This window comes from Cyclopterus lumpus, chromosome 14 (genome assembly GCF_009769545.1).
Source record: "Cyclopterus lumpus isolate fCycLum1 chromosome 14, fCycLum1.pri, whole genome shotgun sequence".
NCBI lineage: Eukaryota > Metazoa > Chordata > Actinopteri > Perciformes > Cyclopteridae > Cyclopterus > Cyclopterus lumpus.
The window spans coordinates 16,006,788-16,023,096 of NC_046979.1; the positions used below are offsets into that span (position 1 = coordinate 16,006,788).

General features: G+C 42.3%; 1 protein-coding gene across 3 annotated transcripts in view; it reads left to right on the forward strand.

Moving 5' to 3' along the window:
* Positions 1-15,436, forward strand: part of fgf11b (fibroblast growth factor 11b) — a 30,631-nt gene extending 15,195 nt beyond the window's left edge. For all 3 annotated transcript variants that reach the window (XM_034550213.1, XM_034550214.1, XM_034550215.1), the window contains 4 exons: positions 5,494-5,604; positions 6,471-6,574; positions 15,000-15,198; positions 15,300-15,436. In XM_034550213.1, coding sequence (XP_034406104.1) covers positions 5,494-5,604; positions 6,471-6,574; positions 15,000-15,198; positions 15,300-15,436 — 551 coding nt within the window. The remainder of the gene's footprint in view (positions 1-5,493; positions 5,605-6,470; positions 6,575-14,999; positions 15,199-15,299) is intronic.
* The last annotated feature ends 873 nt before the right edge of the window (positions 15,437-16,309 follow it).

The following is a 16,309-nucleotide window of genomic DNA, read 5'->3' on the forward strand; positions in this document are numbered from 1 at the left end:
CGGCAGGCTCATTTCTACGCATCAACATTCATAAGGTGCTTTGCGTTGACCATTAATGGTTGAATGTGGGCGTGTAGAGGGCGGGATGTGAGGCTGAACCAGCTGTGCACATTTACAGGTTGATTTTGAATTTATTAAAGGAAATAGCTCACTGGCAGGCGTTCGTAAGGTTTTATCAATCTGAATATGTTTTGGTATGTACGTGCATTTCTTCCTTTGAACATACGCAAGTGGGAATTAGTGGGAATCCTACGCATTGTTTTATAAATGAGACTCCAGTAGTCTTTGGAGTTGTTAAATATTTTATATAAAAGGCACATACTGTTTTACACTGAGTTACACTTGCTTACTTTTAGTAAATCCTGCATTCAAAGTCTTACTTAATTGTACTTAAAGTATCGACATTAAAAGTACTCATTACATACAAATTACCCATGTGACTGATGTATTGTTATATATGGTATTATCAGATTAATACCGATGCAACAATGTGTAAGTGGCATTTCACTGGTTGAGGTGGAGCTAGTTTTAACTACTTTAGATACAGTTCAGTTGGTTAGGCCTCTCCAAGATGTACCTGAAGGGTCATGAGAAGACAGAACAAAGTTATGTTACATAAATTAGTATCTGCCTTTTATACTTTTTTTACCTCTAAGCTTTTTAAATGGAACTGCTAACACCTCATAGACATCTGAAACGTGACAAGGAGCCTCAACTAGCCACTGATGTAAGGAAGGCTTTTTATTTTATGTCAAATGTGTAGCTTGTAAAAGCAAATATTAACTACAGCTGTCAGATAGATAGTGAAATATTTCTCTCTAAAATGTTAAAGAAGGAAACAGAAAAAGAAAGTAAATCTACTTCGGTACTTACTCACAGCACTATAAGATGCTTCACTTCAAACATTAGATTTGTTTGGGTTATGGTTTTATAAAACTGACTGCTTTTGGCCTCCTGCCATATGAAATGTGCTCTTACTTAACACACACAAGTATGCCCTAACATACACAAATCACTAAACATTGACCTTTGAACCCGTAGAGTTATCCTCTTCTCCGTTTACCCCTGTAGAGCAGCACACTAAACAAACGCAGGCGTTTTGCTCATGTAAACAACTCTGCGTGCTTTGCTAATCCAACCAAAGGTAGACTGCTTTCACACTGCGTCATAATCTGTCAGTGTACTTCTCCAGGGATTATGAAGGGTGGGTGGGGGGGCTCACTCTTATTACAAAGTTTAAAGGGAAACTCCAGTGATGTTATACATGAACGTGGGTTTAGTCATAAGGAGGAGGCTTGTTAAACAGTGTCTGTGAAAGCCTGTGAAAACCCTTGTATAATGTCTTCTGTGGCTCTGGTTGGACTTGATACTGCAATTTGAAGTTGTGGGGTTTGAAAGAAGTGCACATTCAAGGAAGATTTAATAAAACAACGCTATCCAGTTACATTATGGTAAATGTAGCATACAATGTCCTTGGTGCTAGCTTGAGCCATGCTAGGGATTAAACGTTAAGACATTTCTTGGCTTTTTCATTTTATTATTTCGACCATATCCTCTCTCTGTCAGGTACCCTTTTAATAATGTATCCCCTGCAGCAGATTTAAAGGTAAAAAATAAAATTTTAAAAAAAGCCACGTTCCAGTTCATTGCAGTGCATGAAGACATCATAAATGATGATCAAGTATCCGGTATGTAATATATCAAAGTACACACAGACTGGGTCTACTGGGTCTGGTTTATAGAATGGATATACATTTTCCAACCTTTTACTTCTTCAATCTGACCTTGGCAGGTTTTTGATGAAAGAGGCATGTTGCTAAGGTGACAATGTGACATGTTTGTTGAGGCCTTGATGTATTCACTCCTAATGCCAACGTACTGCAACATTTACGACAGAACAAGTGTGTGTCTGTGTGCGTCTACGGAGGTGTGTGTGTGTGTGTGTGTGTGTGTGTGTGTGTGTGTGTGTGCACATTATGCAGACTCAGATGCTGTCAGGACAGTGAGAGGGGAGCAGTTGGCAGAATACACATGGGGCTGTAGTGCATCTTTGCTATTTGATGACAACGAGTCAAGTCAGTGTTATGATTATGCACAGTTTTGTTCATTTGCATGTTGTTAAGAGCCTTGTTGCTGCACTCAACTATTGGAGCCAGATGAGAGCTTCAGCAGTTCACAGCAGATGCAAGCCTATGGGAAAAGAAAAGCACAAACTATTTTAAAGAGGAGCACTAAATCCACTTTTACTACTACTACCTAGTCACTTTAACACTATTGATCCTGGACCCATTTAATTGTGTTCATTGCAGGAAAAGTTATTTAGTTTTCTCCTGAGAAAATCGGCAAATAATGCCTTCGATACCCTACAAATCAGTATAGAATCTATTTGGTACCATGGGACCCTCTGCCCCCAAACTAGGAGACGACGTCCTGTTCATCAACATTAGCTTGGAGAGGCTTCAGCAGAGGTGAAGAGTGACAGAATAATGGATATGAATCCGTGGCAGAGAAGGTTTACATTTGCCCCAAACACTGTAAAATACTTTCTTCCAAGCAGTAAGCACATGTAGTATTTTACTACAGTAGTATTTCTACAAACTGTACTCTCTGTTGCACACTCTCAGTCTTTCACGCTCCTTACCGCCAACAATGCTGACGGGTATTTGCTGTAGTTATACAACAGGTCTTCCAGGCATTTCCTGCTGAATTCCCTCCTGTGGGCCTATAGTTTCCTTTTTAAACCCAAATCAAAAAATTATTGGTTGATGATTAAATCTGTCAGTTGAGGGCCTGGGATGCCGTCATTGATCTTCTCCAGCAAATAAGTCATTAAAGTCAAGTCGGTTAAGGTTAGATAACCTATTTATCACAGGCAAATGCAACTCTGCATGTTTATCGCGGTAAGATAGAATACATCTGTGACTACAACATTAACACACAAACCCCATAATAACCTTACTGACATGTACCTTCCAGTTCTAAATGTTCTTCAACTTCTTCAACAACAAAACAATGTTGGTCTCAGCAGCAAAACATGAGTTCACTTTCCTTTTTGTCCAAAATACCACGATGATATAATAAAGGCACACTGACTTCTTGACTACAATGGTTTATAAAATATGACTTTAGGCCTTAATAGTCCAACGTTGCAATATCTATATGTTAATAAGGTGGCGAGAGCCAGAGGTGTTTTATTATCTCGGAATCTCTAATGCAGCTGCAGTGAAACACAGACTTTTATAGTTTTTGCTGGGGAGCTTTTATTACACCATGGATCAGAAATGTATTGTGCGCCGGGATGAGGATTTTGAAGTTAGAGCCAGCTCTGCTAAGTGAAACATTAGTTTTAGTGCCCCTGACACCAAGCATTGGAGTTTTGATTGCAGCCATATTGCACAAGCTGCCTATTGAAGTTGAGCCTAAATGGGGTTTTTTCTCACGCATACAGCCGTCACTCTTGATGAAATGACAGTGTCATCTCATTCACTCTGTTCCCCTGCCATCCCTCTGCTCACTTCTCTCCTCCCTGATCCTGCCATCTCCCTCTCTTTCTCTCCCTCTCCCTCTCATCGCTCTGTTTCGCATCAAGTAACGAACGGCGTCCCCTGCTCTGATTGGACCATCTGTGATGTTATTTGGTGGGATGAAAGCATACGCAGCTCAAAGGACAATGAAATGGAGAATGGAATAAAGAAGAAGAAGAACGTGCAGGAGTAGGAGATACTGAAATGTTTTGACAAGCAGCTTTGAAGGAGAGCGAGAGGGTGGGGAGCGCTGCAGATGCTTGCATGTAACAATGGGAGTAGGTCACACTTTCACTGATGCCTCAACCCTGGCACACTTCCTCTGGGACATAGTCTTACAGATCTCCTCCCTGCATCCTCTGCCACTCTCTTGCTTCCTGTGCCAGTCTGAGGAGACAGGCAGATTGCGCAGTGCCCTAGGCCCCTCCCTGGGGAATGTGTGTGAGGACATGGGCGAGGTTTAGCAGAGGGGGGAGCTCCCAGATGGCCCCAAATCCTCCAGAGGCTCTGTCATGAACTGCTCCTTCATCCATGTTTCCCTCTCCATTTCTTTACTGGTCAGTTCACTGACTGAGCTTTCATTTTCAGTCAGTGGGGACGCCGGGGTACTCCTTGCTGTCGGAGCGGCCTGGCCGAGGCGGAGAGGTGCTGCGCTCAGGAGACAACTTAGATTTCCTCAACACAGAGAGCGCGAGAGCTTTGCGTAATTGAGGGGGCTGTAGTGACGTCTGAGAGCTGCTGCAAAGATTCTGTCTGTTTCTTAAATGAACGCAAAGTAGGCTGCAGGGACTCCACTCATGAAACATTCAATCTCTCTACTCACCCGCCATCCTCTCCTCCACCACCCAGCCCTCCTTGATTATGTATCTTTTATTTAGTGGGCGACCGACCAACTCTTTCACTTGACTTCATCCTCTGATGACCCCAGCTCTTCCTTAAAATACCACTGGTGGCAAGTGGACTGATGCTGTATAGCTTATTTCATACACACATTTTATTCATCGCTTGAATTACAAGCAGCTACAGAATTTAGATTTATTGTATGTTATGCTTTCCCAGTGTTAGGTGAATGAATCCCAAAATGTACCTTGGGCAATTCACAAATTAACTAAGACATTGTTGTTGAATAGTGAAAGCCTAAACTCTCTATTTTTTGTTTACACTTTCCATCCTCCAGAGAAAATCTCAAACAAGAATTATACAATATAAATAGCTGTATTATTTTCTTTTGTAGAACTGTGAAGTGCTTTAAGGTTGAACAAGTATTCCTCTATTATGTTAATGATATCTGAGATCGATCATAATCTGGTCTGTCAGACATCTTCCCTCCTGGGAAAACTCCTTGAAGGCGTTACATTGATGCTCAATAGGCCTTTCACGGGACTTGATTTCTTAAATGCTTTTGTTATTCATATACTGGAAATGAAGAAGACTGGTATTACTCAAACCCATACTGACACTGTATGAGTTCACAATTCTTTTATGCAATGTTTCTAGACCAGTTTGACACTGGTTGATGGTATGATACGGGTATAACGCCACGCTAGCGACTCCATAAGGCTGCACGCTGTAGCGTCCGCATGCTAACATGCTAACATGCTTACAATGACAACGTTAACATGCTGGAAATGGTAGTGTCATCAATTCTGGAGCTAGTATTGGGGACATTTTACTTCTGACTTGATCATGGCACAAGACAAAAAGATGTTTAGGACTTAACCTCTGGAGACTATGCATGTCCGTACAACATTTCAATGCAATCCATCGATTGATTCGATGGTGATGGTAAAAATATTACCACGTTCTAACTTCAGATATCGCACAAAGTAAAGCTCCTCTGTGGTTGGGGAAATGTTTGACTAACCTTTTCCTCTTCCAGGTTCAGTAAACCAGTGAATGTGGTTTGTGCTCTTAACCTCTGGCGTGGCACCAGTCTAATACCTTGTTGTTTTCCTGTGCTCCCTTGCAGAGCCACAGCTGAAAGGCATTGTTACTCGGCTATACAGCCAGCATGGATACTACCTGCAGATGCAGCCTGACGGCTCCATGGACAGCACGAGGGATGAAAGCAGCTCATTTTGTGAGTGTGTTTCTGTCTCTAGCCAACATGCCTTTGCTTGTGAACCCATCAGGAGCCAAATCTCAAACTTTGGTAAAGTTAACGCTGAACTTTACACCCTCAGCTAAACAGAACCGCAGCAGGTGTCACACTGGGGAAAAGGAGTCAAAGCACAAGTTAGGATTGTCAGCTCATGTCTAAATTTGTTCCAATTTGTACTGTTATTTTAGTCTTTTAATGGGAAGGAACTTCCCGTCAAACTGCCAAACTTTAGTAATTGAATGGGCCCTTGCTCATATGTAGAAAGGCTTGACATGTGCTCGTGCTTGCAGGCCATCTATACTGAGTTTCAAATCACAGATAGCGATTGGACCTGAAACGTTGAAGTTTATAAATCACAAAAGCTGCTATGAGTGCTTCCAAGTGACATATACTGCCACCATTGAAATGATGTGAATGCTCCTCCTGACCTTTTGCAATCTAGTTGTGGTTTTCAGATCAGTTCTCTTCCTAGTATCAGGTCTTTGTATTTGCCTATTTGACCTTGCAGACTCAGACATGGGCCCTTTTTCATTTGAATAGGGCAGTTTTTTTGAGAAGTTTAATCAACCCATTTTCTGTATCTATCCTCTGCTCTATAAACTCCATTTGGTGAGGCAGTGTAAAGCATGGTGAAGGTGACGTAGTGTTGTGTTTGCATAAACATAAACTCTTGAGAAGTCACAGTATTTGGCCTTAAGGGAGATATAGCATCTGCACTGAGTGCAACCATTCAGCCTCATACAATGAAGAAAGAAAAGCAAATTCTGTTGATTTTCACAATCGTTTTCTCTTGTTCTCTCTGTCTTTGTCGTTCCCTATCTCTCCCACTTTTTTCTCCAATTCAGCACAGTTCAACTTAATTCCAGTGGGACTGCGGATTGTTGCAATACAGGGGGCAAAGACAGGATTATACCTTGCCATGAATAGTGAGGGATACCTCTATACCTCGGTAAGTATGCCCTTCTGGATTAAGATTGCTCTGGCTTTAGCTGAGCGGATGAGCGGAGAGACAGAACATGGAGAATAGTCTGATGCATTGAAGTAAATGGGGGCTGCATTTAACAAAAGCAAAACAATATCAAAACACCCACTTACAAACTCTCACACAACTCGTGCAGTATAATCTAAGTCCCATTCATCCAGTTGTATGCTCAGTAGTTCCCAAACACACGCTAAAACTTACCGGCTCTCTAGAGCACTTCAGACTACTTCAGACTTCATGGATGGTTAGCATGGCTGCACAAGTGAGAGACTGTTTGTAAAATAGATAGATACAACAGTACTTAACAGTATGCGATGCATGTATAGAGTGTGTGTGCTGTACACATAATTAGGTTTAAATGTTTAAGTGTGCATGAATGTATGAAAGAGAAAGGTGAGACACAGAATGTGTGATTCCATCCACCTGTATTTGTGCACATTTTCAATTAGCAAAAAAAAAGAAACATCTAAAAGTTTTTAAAAATCTTGAAACAGAAATTGCCAAAAGGTGCATCAATAAAAAAAACTATGTTAAATGAGGACGTGCATGAAGCATGACGTCAACATCAACAAAATCGTCTTTTCTCAAAATTGTGTTAAAATTTGCAATACATTTGGATGGAAAGCCGGCTATAGAGACGGATTGAGGGAAAGCCAGGATGATAAGCCTTTAGAGTACTTGCATGAATATTCCAATTATTTTTGGAAAAGACAGGGAGGGAGGAATGGAGAGTGGGTGTGAAACTACTGTTGGATAATCTGGGGTCTCTTGAGTACACAAACTGAAAGATTTAGTCCAGGGCAGTTTGGAAAGTGGCAAGAATGTAAGTTATGTGTATTTAGTTCTGTTGTTTGGAGTACTTTTTGAATCTCAAGAAACTTTTTCACTCCCTGAGACAGAGTGTCAATATAACAACTAGTTTTGTCGAATTCAGTCAATGCTGCAAAGCACCTCTTAAATATCATTTCAAGTCTATCAACCAAAGTGTCAGTAGGGTATCCGTCAACTAGCCACCAGGGCTTCATACAGTTTAAGTGGCAAATCGGTGTATTCAGCTAACTTAATATGAGAAAAGATCTACAACTTGCAACCAAGATATCGGCTGCCATATTAGCAGAAGGTATTGTCTTCATTTTCCGTCAGTTTCAGGAGTAAGCTGCCAGCTGTAATTCTTGTAAAAACACGTGTGCACTCACTGGACAGTGCTAATCCCAGCATGCTCTCTGATCAGTACTTTGGACAGCTTTAGGCGACACAGTCTGATCAGCACCTTGGACAGGGCATGCAACATTGCTTTAAGTTTAGCTAAAAAAAAAAGATAAAAGGGCCCAAACAATTAAGATCACGGACAACCATAAACTCGTTGAGCAAGGAAGCGTTGAAGCCCATCTCGGCAGCTGGCGGAGCTGTTTACTCTGATCAGCGCCCTGGACAGTGCTCATAACGCTGCTTACATCACCATGACAAACATAGTTCATAATGCAAAGCTATTGCGGGAATTTTACTATTTACTTGTCGCCTATCCAGTTCTGTATGAGCTAACAGCACAATAGTAATTAAGTAATACACATGTTGCTATAAATAACTGTGACCAGGCTCAGAGAGCAGTCTATCTTTACTCCTAAAAAAAAGAATTTGTCACCAGACAGTCTTTGTGGCCAGAATACCGACAGTAAAATGAGTAGCATTGTGGGTAATATTTTGAAATTGTCTGCCCTTGTTGACATTATGTCCTCACTTGGTTGTTCCTCTTAAAACACTGACAGATAACAAACGCGTGTATACTATATACATACTTCAAATAAATAACAATAGAATATACGAGGATAAAACAAGTGCATGTTATTGATGCAGAGTTTACTGGAGATACATTTAAAAAAAGGCCAGTGCCCCTGTATGAATTTGTTCTCTTTAGAGGTCGTCTGTGTGTTGGTTCCAGCAGAGCCCCTGATTAAGCATGCACTTGACATTGGTGCTCTGTCTCTGTGAGCAGAGGCAAGAAGGGATTTCCTCAGCACCAGTCAATAGCTGCACTGCCTCCCACACTGCCCCTCGCAGAGAGTTCCCTCTCTCCCAAACAGACATCAGTTACATTGTCGGTATAAGTGCAGCACAGCTATCTTTTTGTGTAATATCATGCACGTTTTATTTTATGACCGCATATTGTTCTCTATAGTGTATGAGATGTGCTAATTTGCTGCTTGCAGGAGGGAGTGCAGGTGGCACGATATGGCCCGTTATACATCTCTGTGTGCTCTAACAGCACGTTCATATATGCTTTTACATTTAAAAGCGTGCCCAGAGAGCGCGAAATGTTTTCATTTACGATAAATAAGTTCATCACTGTCACTCACGACAGTGAGACTAGTCGCTTTCTGGCAGCTATTTTCTCATGTTCTTGCATAGACTGCCACTTCTGCTACTTAATGGTGGCAATTATGTTTCTTTGTCTGGAATAACACAAACACACACACACACACACACACAGAGGTCAGGTTGTGGAGTCAGGCTCTATAACAAGCAGACCAAGTCCACCGCTGCCTTATCTAACACAACACTAACACACATCTAACACAACACTAACACACATAAATCTCAGCCTCACTACCTGTAGTGACTACAGGAAATGGCTGAATCCTGATATAAAAATAGAGCTCCGCTCATTCGTGCCCCATTTTATAATCTATGTGTTCTGGAAAACTCCTCATAGACAGAGCGAGTAAGAGAGAAGAGAGAAAGGGGATTGTGTTGAAGGAGGCTGTCAAACTGAAGCAGTGTTTGTGCCAGTCAAGATTTAGACATGGGCTTTGCACGATATTGTAAATATTTGGTTCCTTCATGCAGGTGTTTGTGCATATTTTTAATGTCAGGAACTGAGATGGACATCAGCTAGTTGCTACAATACGTCTAATTTTCTTGTGTGAGATTATTGTTGTTGTTGTTGTTATATGGTCTCTGACAAATGCAATAACCTAAACTGGACTAAATTAAAGATGTGACAAAAAGTATTTCTTGCAATCTGTATCAGACTGTACAATCTAAATTTTGAAGCATGTCAAATTGGACAATAAATGCCAAGGATTAGAGATGTTCCTCATCCAGACACATGTTAAAGGATCAGTATCAGCTCAAATAAAGCTTCTTTTTTTACTGTATTGTATTGTGCTTTTGTGTTGCAGTGCTGATCTCCTTTATTATATCAAAGCAAATTTGAGTGTTAGATGTCAAAGAAATATTTCGGCGCACCAGTGAGTTTAGACAGAGAGGTTGGAAAAATACACAGATTCACTTAATGCAGACACACAATAATCTTGAATCTCTCCTCCCTCTTCCTCATTAGAGCAAAGCAGAGTACAAAACGTTCAGCTCGTAGCTTCTCTCTGTTTTTAGAGGGAGCTGTCCTCCGCTTTAAAAAAAATTAAAATGATAAACGTCGCTGGCAGCAGGTCACAGCAGCTGATTCTAACTAACTAATGTTAATTCTGTGAGTAACTTGATGGCGGGGCAAACTTTTATCCTGCCTGGTAAAAGCCCTCCATGTCACTGTTTGTGAGGGAAGACTTGCCAACGCCTCTGTACGATCAGAAATGGACGACGTCTTCTGTGAGTCAGATGCATATTTAATCAACATGTAAGTATCAGATCAGACTTTGGTCAGGGCCAAAACAACTTGATTAGGACATTCCTAGCAAGAATAAATGGAAATATGGAAATAAAAGCACGCTTTGTGCAATGAGTGGTTTTTAAAAGGTTTTCGCAGCGGTCACACTGAGAATTTGGTCACGGGGAGCCTCTAAATTGACCGTCGTGGTCGTTTTGGATTAAACAAACATTTCACCACGTTTTTTCTCACAGTCCGATGTCACCTGGGAGAGCGCACAATCACACACTTCATACGGTCCTTTGATGCATTAAAGAGACACTTAAAAGGACAACTGCATAATGAACACTATTGTTTGTGATCCGTAGAGGCCTGTGATGTTGTGTGCTAGGGGAGAGTGAGAAAGACAGGCAGATAGAGAGGGAGAGAGGGAGAGAGGGAGAGAGGGGGAGAGAGAGGGAGGGAGGGAGAGAGAGGGAGAGAGGGAGAGAGGGGGAGAGAGGGAGGGAGGGAGAGAGAGGGAGAGAGGGAGAGAGGGGGAGAGGGTGAGAGAGATCTATTGATGAAAAGTTGGGCCCTATGTCCTCTCTATTCTTTTCATGGGAGGATTACATTGAGATGCAGGACAACACCAGCAGCGAGATAGCATCGTATTCATCACAGGACAGGAGGAAATGTGGACATTAGAAAAAGTAGCGTAGAGGATAATTGGCCAGAGCAAGAGAGAAAAGATGAAGTGCAGAAATACAATGATAATACATTTAGCCAGGCAGCCAATTAAGAGCAGAGTGAAAGCAGAAACTACTCTTTCTGATTGATAAAGGCATTCCTCGTAAAGGTGCTCTCCTTCCAAAACGTGTATGAAGTTCTTGTGTTTGTTGTGTCCTATCTTACCCAGACAATTCAAAGCAGGGTGATAAAGGCAGCCGCCGGTCACCTCTGTCACGGAGGGTCGAAGAGGGAAAGTCGGCCAGAATTCCTCTCTCGGCTACATTATATTGACGGGGGCCTTTTATCTGTCAGTCAACGCAGCAGAGGCACGAGTCCCTGCACATTATTTTCCACTCTGCACTCGCCACGCAGGCCTCAATGGCCGATCATAAAGCATCACAGACAGACCATACATGTGTTTTTATAGACAGTAACTGCCGGTCTCATCCTCTCTAAGCCCCTCTTAATAAGCACGTCTATGATCTATTGATTTATGTAACGTGGCATGTCAGAGTGTGTTTACATCTGGTGTGACAACAACATCAGCAACATGCCCTGCTGGTGGTGTTCTGCATTGCATACACACACACACACACACACGCACACACACACGCACACACACACGCACACACACACGCACACACACGCACGCACACACACTATGTGCATGAGGATTGTTGTGAATGAGCTTTACATTTCACGTCGTCATGCGAGTGGGTTGCTGCAGAAGTGATGCAGTTCTATGGAAACACTGTGGGATTACTGCAACTGGGTAGATTTCACAGCTTCCTGTAGATTACAGTGAGAGCTGATGGGACAGTCAATAGATGCAGGAAGCCTGTTTAACACTGTGACCCCTGCTGTCTAAATAGGGGACTGCATATCAGAAATGCTAAAACGTGTTTTAGAAGTAGACTTCACATTTTCAGAGGCATTAGTTCTGATTTCATGCCTGTGTATACGCGATGAAATGAAAGTGAACAAGATATTATTCATGGGGTCTCTATTTTTTTAGTCATAACTTTCCTGCTCTTTTACTCAAATGCAGGGAAAGACGGTAGTCATATTGAAGGTAATCTGCCCTTTGAGTGTGTATTATTAGTTCTTCACTGTCCTTATTTGGTGGTGAGTGCAATCCCTGTGTTTGGTGGAATGGAGAGTTAAGCTTCCTGAAGCAGGTAGAATAGATGTAATCAGACACGAGGGATGAGGAAGGAGGTGGGGGGGGGTCGAGGCGCTGCTCTGCATCATAAAAAGGTTCTTCCTATCTTGGGGATTCTTAGCACGCATGCTACATATTACCTTTCGCGTCTGCTTTCCTTTAAATTAATTTTTGGCTTGAGACGCATGGAAGGAAAGCTACCCGAGTCTCTCAATGAGTCGCGGTAGAAGCGAGAGGTTTTTATTTCATTTCCAGTCCGAGCCATTAAGATGGAAATATTCCCCCATCACTCCTAAACATGTGTAGCGCTCGACACGTCCCCAACTATGATTCATTTACACAGGTATATCTGTTGGTTTGAGTGATGTCTTCAGTGGGTAACCCCTGGGTGGTCTCAGTAGTTCTGCTGAGCTCTGGAGGTTGTACTCAAGGTGAGCTTCAGAGATGAGGAACATTTCAGCAACATATCTGTCTCAGTTAGGGACAGGTATATTGGCCATTGTGGTGTAGGTGTTCATGAAAAAGTTCTGTTTTTGGATCTTCAGTACCATGTTTTCTTCTTCTCTGCTTGCTCTCTCAGTGTGCATTTTTTTTCCTCCAGACCGTTGGATGAAATACAGAAGATGTTGGTTCTATCATTATGCTAATTTAAGTTAATTTAATGTAGGTAATTATAGGATGACTTGGGAGAGGTGTTATCACTGGTGCCATCTCGGAGGTTGAGCTGAAGGGTGTTTTGTTGGAGTGAAGGGTTCTCTTTTCAGAGGGACAATCAGTGTCACATCATGATATGCTAAAGCCCCTGTCAGCCCAGCTTTGGTCCTGGGAGAGATGCAAAGAAGCAGGTCTCTCTCTTCTTAATCTCCTCTATTACCCAGCAACCCCTCTGTCCTCTCCCAACTTCTGCTCTCTTTCCTGTCCCCCTCTACCTTTCCCCTTCTGTCTCGCACACTTCCCACCCCTCTTGCTCTCTGGCCTGATTAATAATGAATGAAGCAGATCATCTATCGATCTCATCCTCTTTGTGTTAGCACAGCAGAAGATATCAAACCTGTCAGAGGATCTTAAAATAGCTCCGCGATGTAGGAGAGTGTGTGGAGTTAAGGGTAGGGGCTTGTCTCGTTTGTTTTTTTTATGGTGGGAGGACAGCAGGAGTGGACGCAGAAAGGGCACAAAGTCCTGAATTGTCTTCTCAGCGAAAGGACGACGCCTCCGTGTGAAGGAGAAAGGAGATGATCATTGATAAGTGTGGAACTGGAGGTCTCCTTTTACCTTCTCAATCTACCTTTGGCTCTTAGTTCAAGCCTGTAAATGCCAAGTTGGGATCCGTTGGCCCTTTTCTGTCATCCCGAGTCTCACAGAAATTCTCCACTCAGCCATTTCTGCCAAGCTGCTCTCACTTAATCAATCCAGCAGATTGTCTTTGCTCTCTGACAGGAGAAGGACCCTGTCAAGACCCTGGTGGAAGCTAAGAGAGATGTATATCTGTCTCTATTGGTTAATATCACCAGTCAACATTATGCAGGGTTCAGTAGTCCTCATGTTGAGCACGTGCTGCTGGAACATGATCATTTACGACGACGGGCTATATTGTTGGATTTGATCCAAGTTTTGCTAATTTGATTTTGTAATGTCATTCAGATTCAGTCTTGGACAATTGACGGCACAAATGGATAATTCTCTTTTTGGGGAATGATGGAGATTAATTAATCTAACTATTAACAGACCCGGAGTCTGAAAACGTCTAGTAGTTCTCAATCTTTTTGGTTTGTCACCGCTTAAAAAACAGCGTCTATTTATGAACTGCAATTGACTTAGACATCTATAAGTTGTAAGCAGTTCATTCTGATGAAGACCTTGTGTTTTAACCAATATGGCAAACAAATATAATGTCTTTTACGAACGATTGTGTCAAAATAGTCAACAACTGGAACAACTTAATGGAATAAATTGGCTACATTTAAGTATTTTTTCACGCTTCTGTCCCCTTCAAAACCTCTGAATATGTTATATATATATATATATATATATATATATATATATATATATACTGTATATATTGTTTAAGCTCCATTCCATGTTTGTCACAAAAAGCGTAACGCCCACCCTTCAGTTCCAACTTCGATAAACACTGCTTGCTCCTTTAGCCGCTGGCTCGGCCGTCGCCGTGTTGAGCGCAATGCGGAGGTAATACTCTGAATTACGTAAACTTAAACAGAACATATGACACTTCATGATCACTCACAGGACACATTCAGCCACGATGAATGGTCAATACATATGGATACGCATACTGCAGAAAAACTGATTCCAAAATACTATTTTTGGAGAGGATTTTGTTCATGAACACCAATCTACAAATTTCCTAAAGACCGAACCCATTACCTGGGACCTTGGTCATTATACTGAGGGCTAAGCAAGTTACTCTTCTAAACTTGGGATGCCTCTGACGTAGTCACTACAAGTTGATGTCAGAATTACTCATTTGTATGTGCAGTATGTAATATGTGTGTATAGGTGTCAGTGCTTCAGTGCTTTGATCTTCTTTGCTCTTGTCCTCTGGGAATGTGTTATGTTTAGCAGAGATGTTAGGGCTGTTTCTACATGGATATAAAGCCTCCATGTCTTACTGTTCCCAGAGGACCAGGATGTTCATGCTTTCAAAGAAATATTAAGTCCAGATATAATTCTTTCCATGCTTTCCCCTCAGGAAACAGTCACCTAGTTAATGTATTTCACTTCTTATATTCACGTTGTTGTTGTTGTTGTTGTTCTTTTCAAGTGAGTGTTCATATGCGTTGGAGTTCATGTTCAAAGACTCGAGAAAATATGTTTCACAGTTTACAACATTTTTCTGCTCTTTCTTTATTTGCTAATATGAATGCACCTCTCAACCACTTTTCCATATTTCATTTCAGGAGCACTTCACTCCGGAGTGTAAGTTCAAGGAGAGTGTGTTTGAGAACTACTACGTTACATACTCCTCCATGCTCTATCGCCAGACCCAGTCTGGCCGCTCCTGGTATATCGGTATCAACCGTGATGGCCAGGTCATGAAGGGCAACCGGGTAAAGAAGACCAAAGGAGCAGCACACTTCCTGCCTAAAGTTATAGAGGGTTTGTGTCCTTTGTGTCACTGTGGAACAATGTAAACCAGTCGCTTGGTTATTAATCACCTCCCTTATTGTTAACCAACAGCGTCTATCTTTGTCTCACAGTTGCGATGTATAAGGAGCCATCGCTACACGAGCTCGCTGCCGAACCAGTGAGTCCTCCTCGCAAGACAGTGAAGACATCAGATTCGCCGTCCCTGAAGAACGGACGGAAAGAAGCTCCCAAGGCTGATGCTTCATAGCACAGGAGACTGAGGGTGGGACAAAGGGCAGCAGTGACACTGGGAATACAGTCGCCCATTATGCACTGAGGGTGGCTGAGGGAATGGCACCTCACTGGCCACCGCATTCCAGAAGTGCACTGCGAGATGCTGACAGATGATGGGGTCAGAGGTCAATCAGCAGCCAAGAAAGCCTGAGAGAGGAGTCCCCCCCCCCCCGCCCCTCACCCGTCAGGAAGCCCACGGCCTGAGCCAGTAGTACGACCACCTCCCTCCTCCTCCTCTCTGTTTGTCTCTTTCTCTGTCCCCCTGTGACTTCCTAATGCACCGTCTTCTTCATTTCTCTGTCATGCTCAAGCTTCTTTGTCCCACCGACAATTTCATCTTCTCTCACAATGGTCTGCTCTATTGTACTGTATATTCACCACTCACGCATTTCCAGTGCTGACTCTGCATCATAATCCTCACCCCTGGGCCCCTCTTGAGCCCTAAAGTTGGTGACAGTGTGGCTCCGAAAGCTTTCCACCCACCATCTGCCGTACAGCTAAGCTAATCACCGAGGTCAACTAAAGCTCAATGTGAGATGAAACGGCTCACAGAGGAAAGATATCCTGGGTCAGGTCAGGTCAGGTGAGCAAAATGAGTGTATGGGAAAGCTGTAGCTATATTTAAAGAGTTTATGACATTGAAAATGTTATTAGTTATTACTTTCGTTTTCGTTTTTGTTTTTTTATTTAAATATATTAGAACCCTCCTGTGATAAAAAATGAACATTCCCGACAGCCCGGATGGAAATGGAGATAGATACGGAAACAACGAAGATGATAACAACTCTCAAAACCTAAGATCAAAACAATAGCAAAGCTGTGATGATAATGACAAAATCAGGATTTC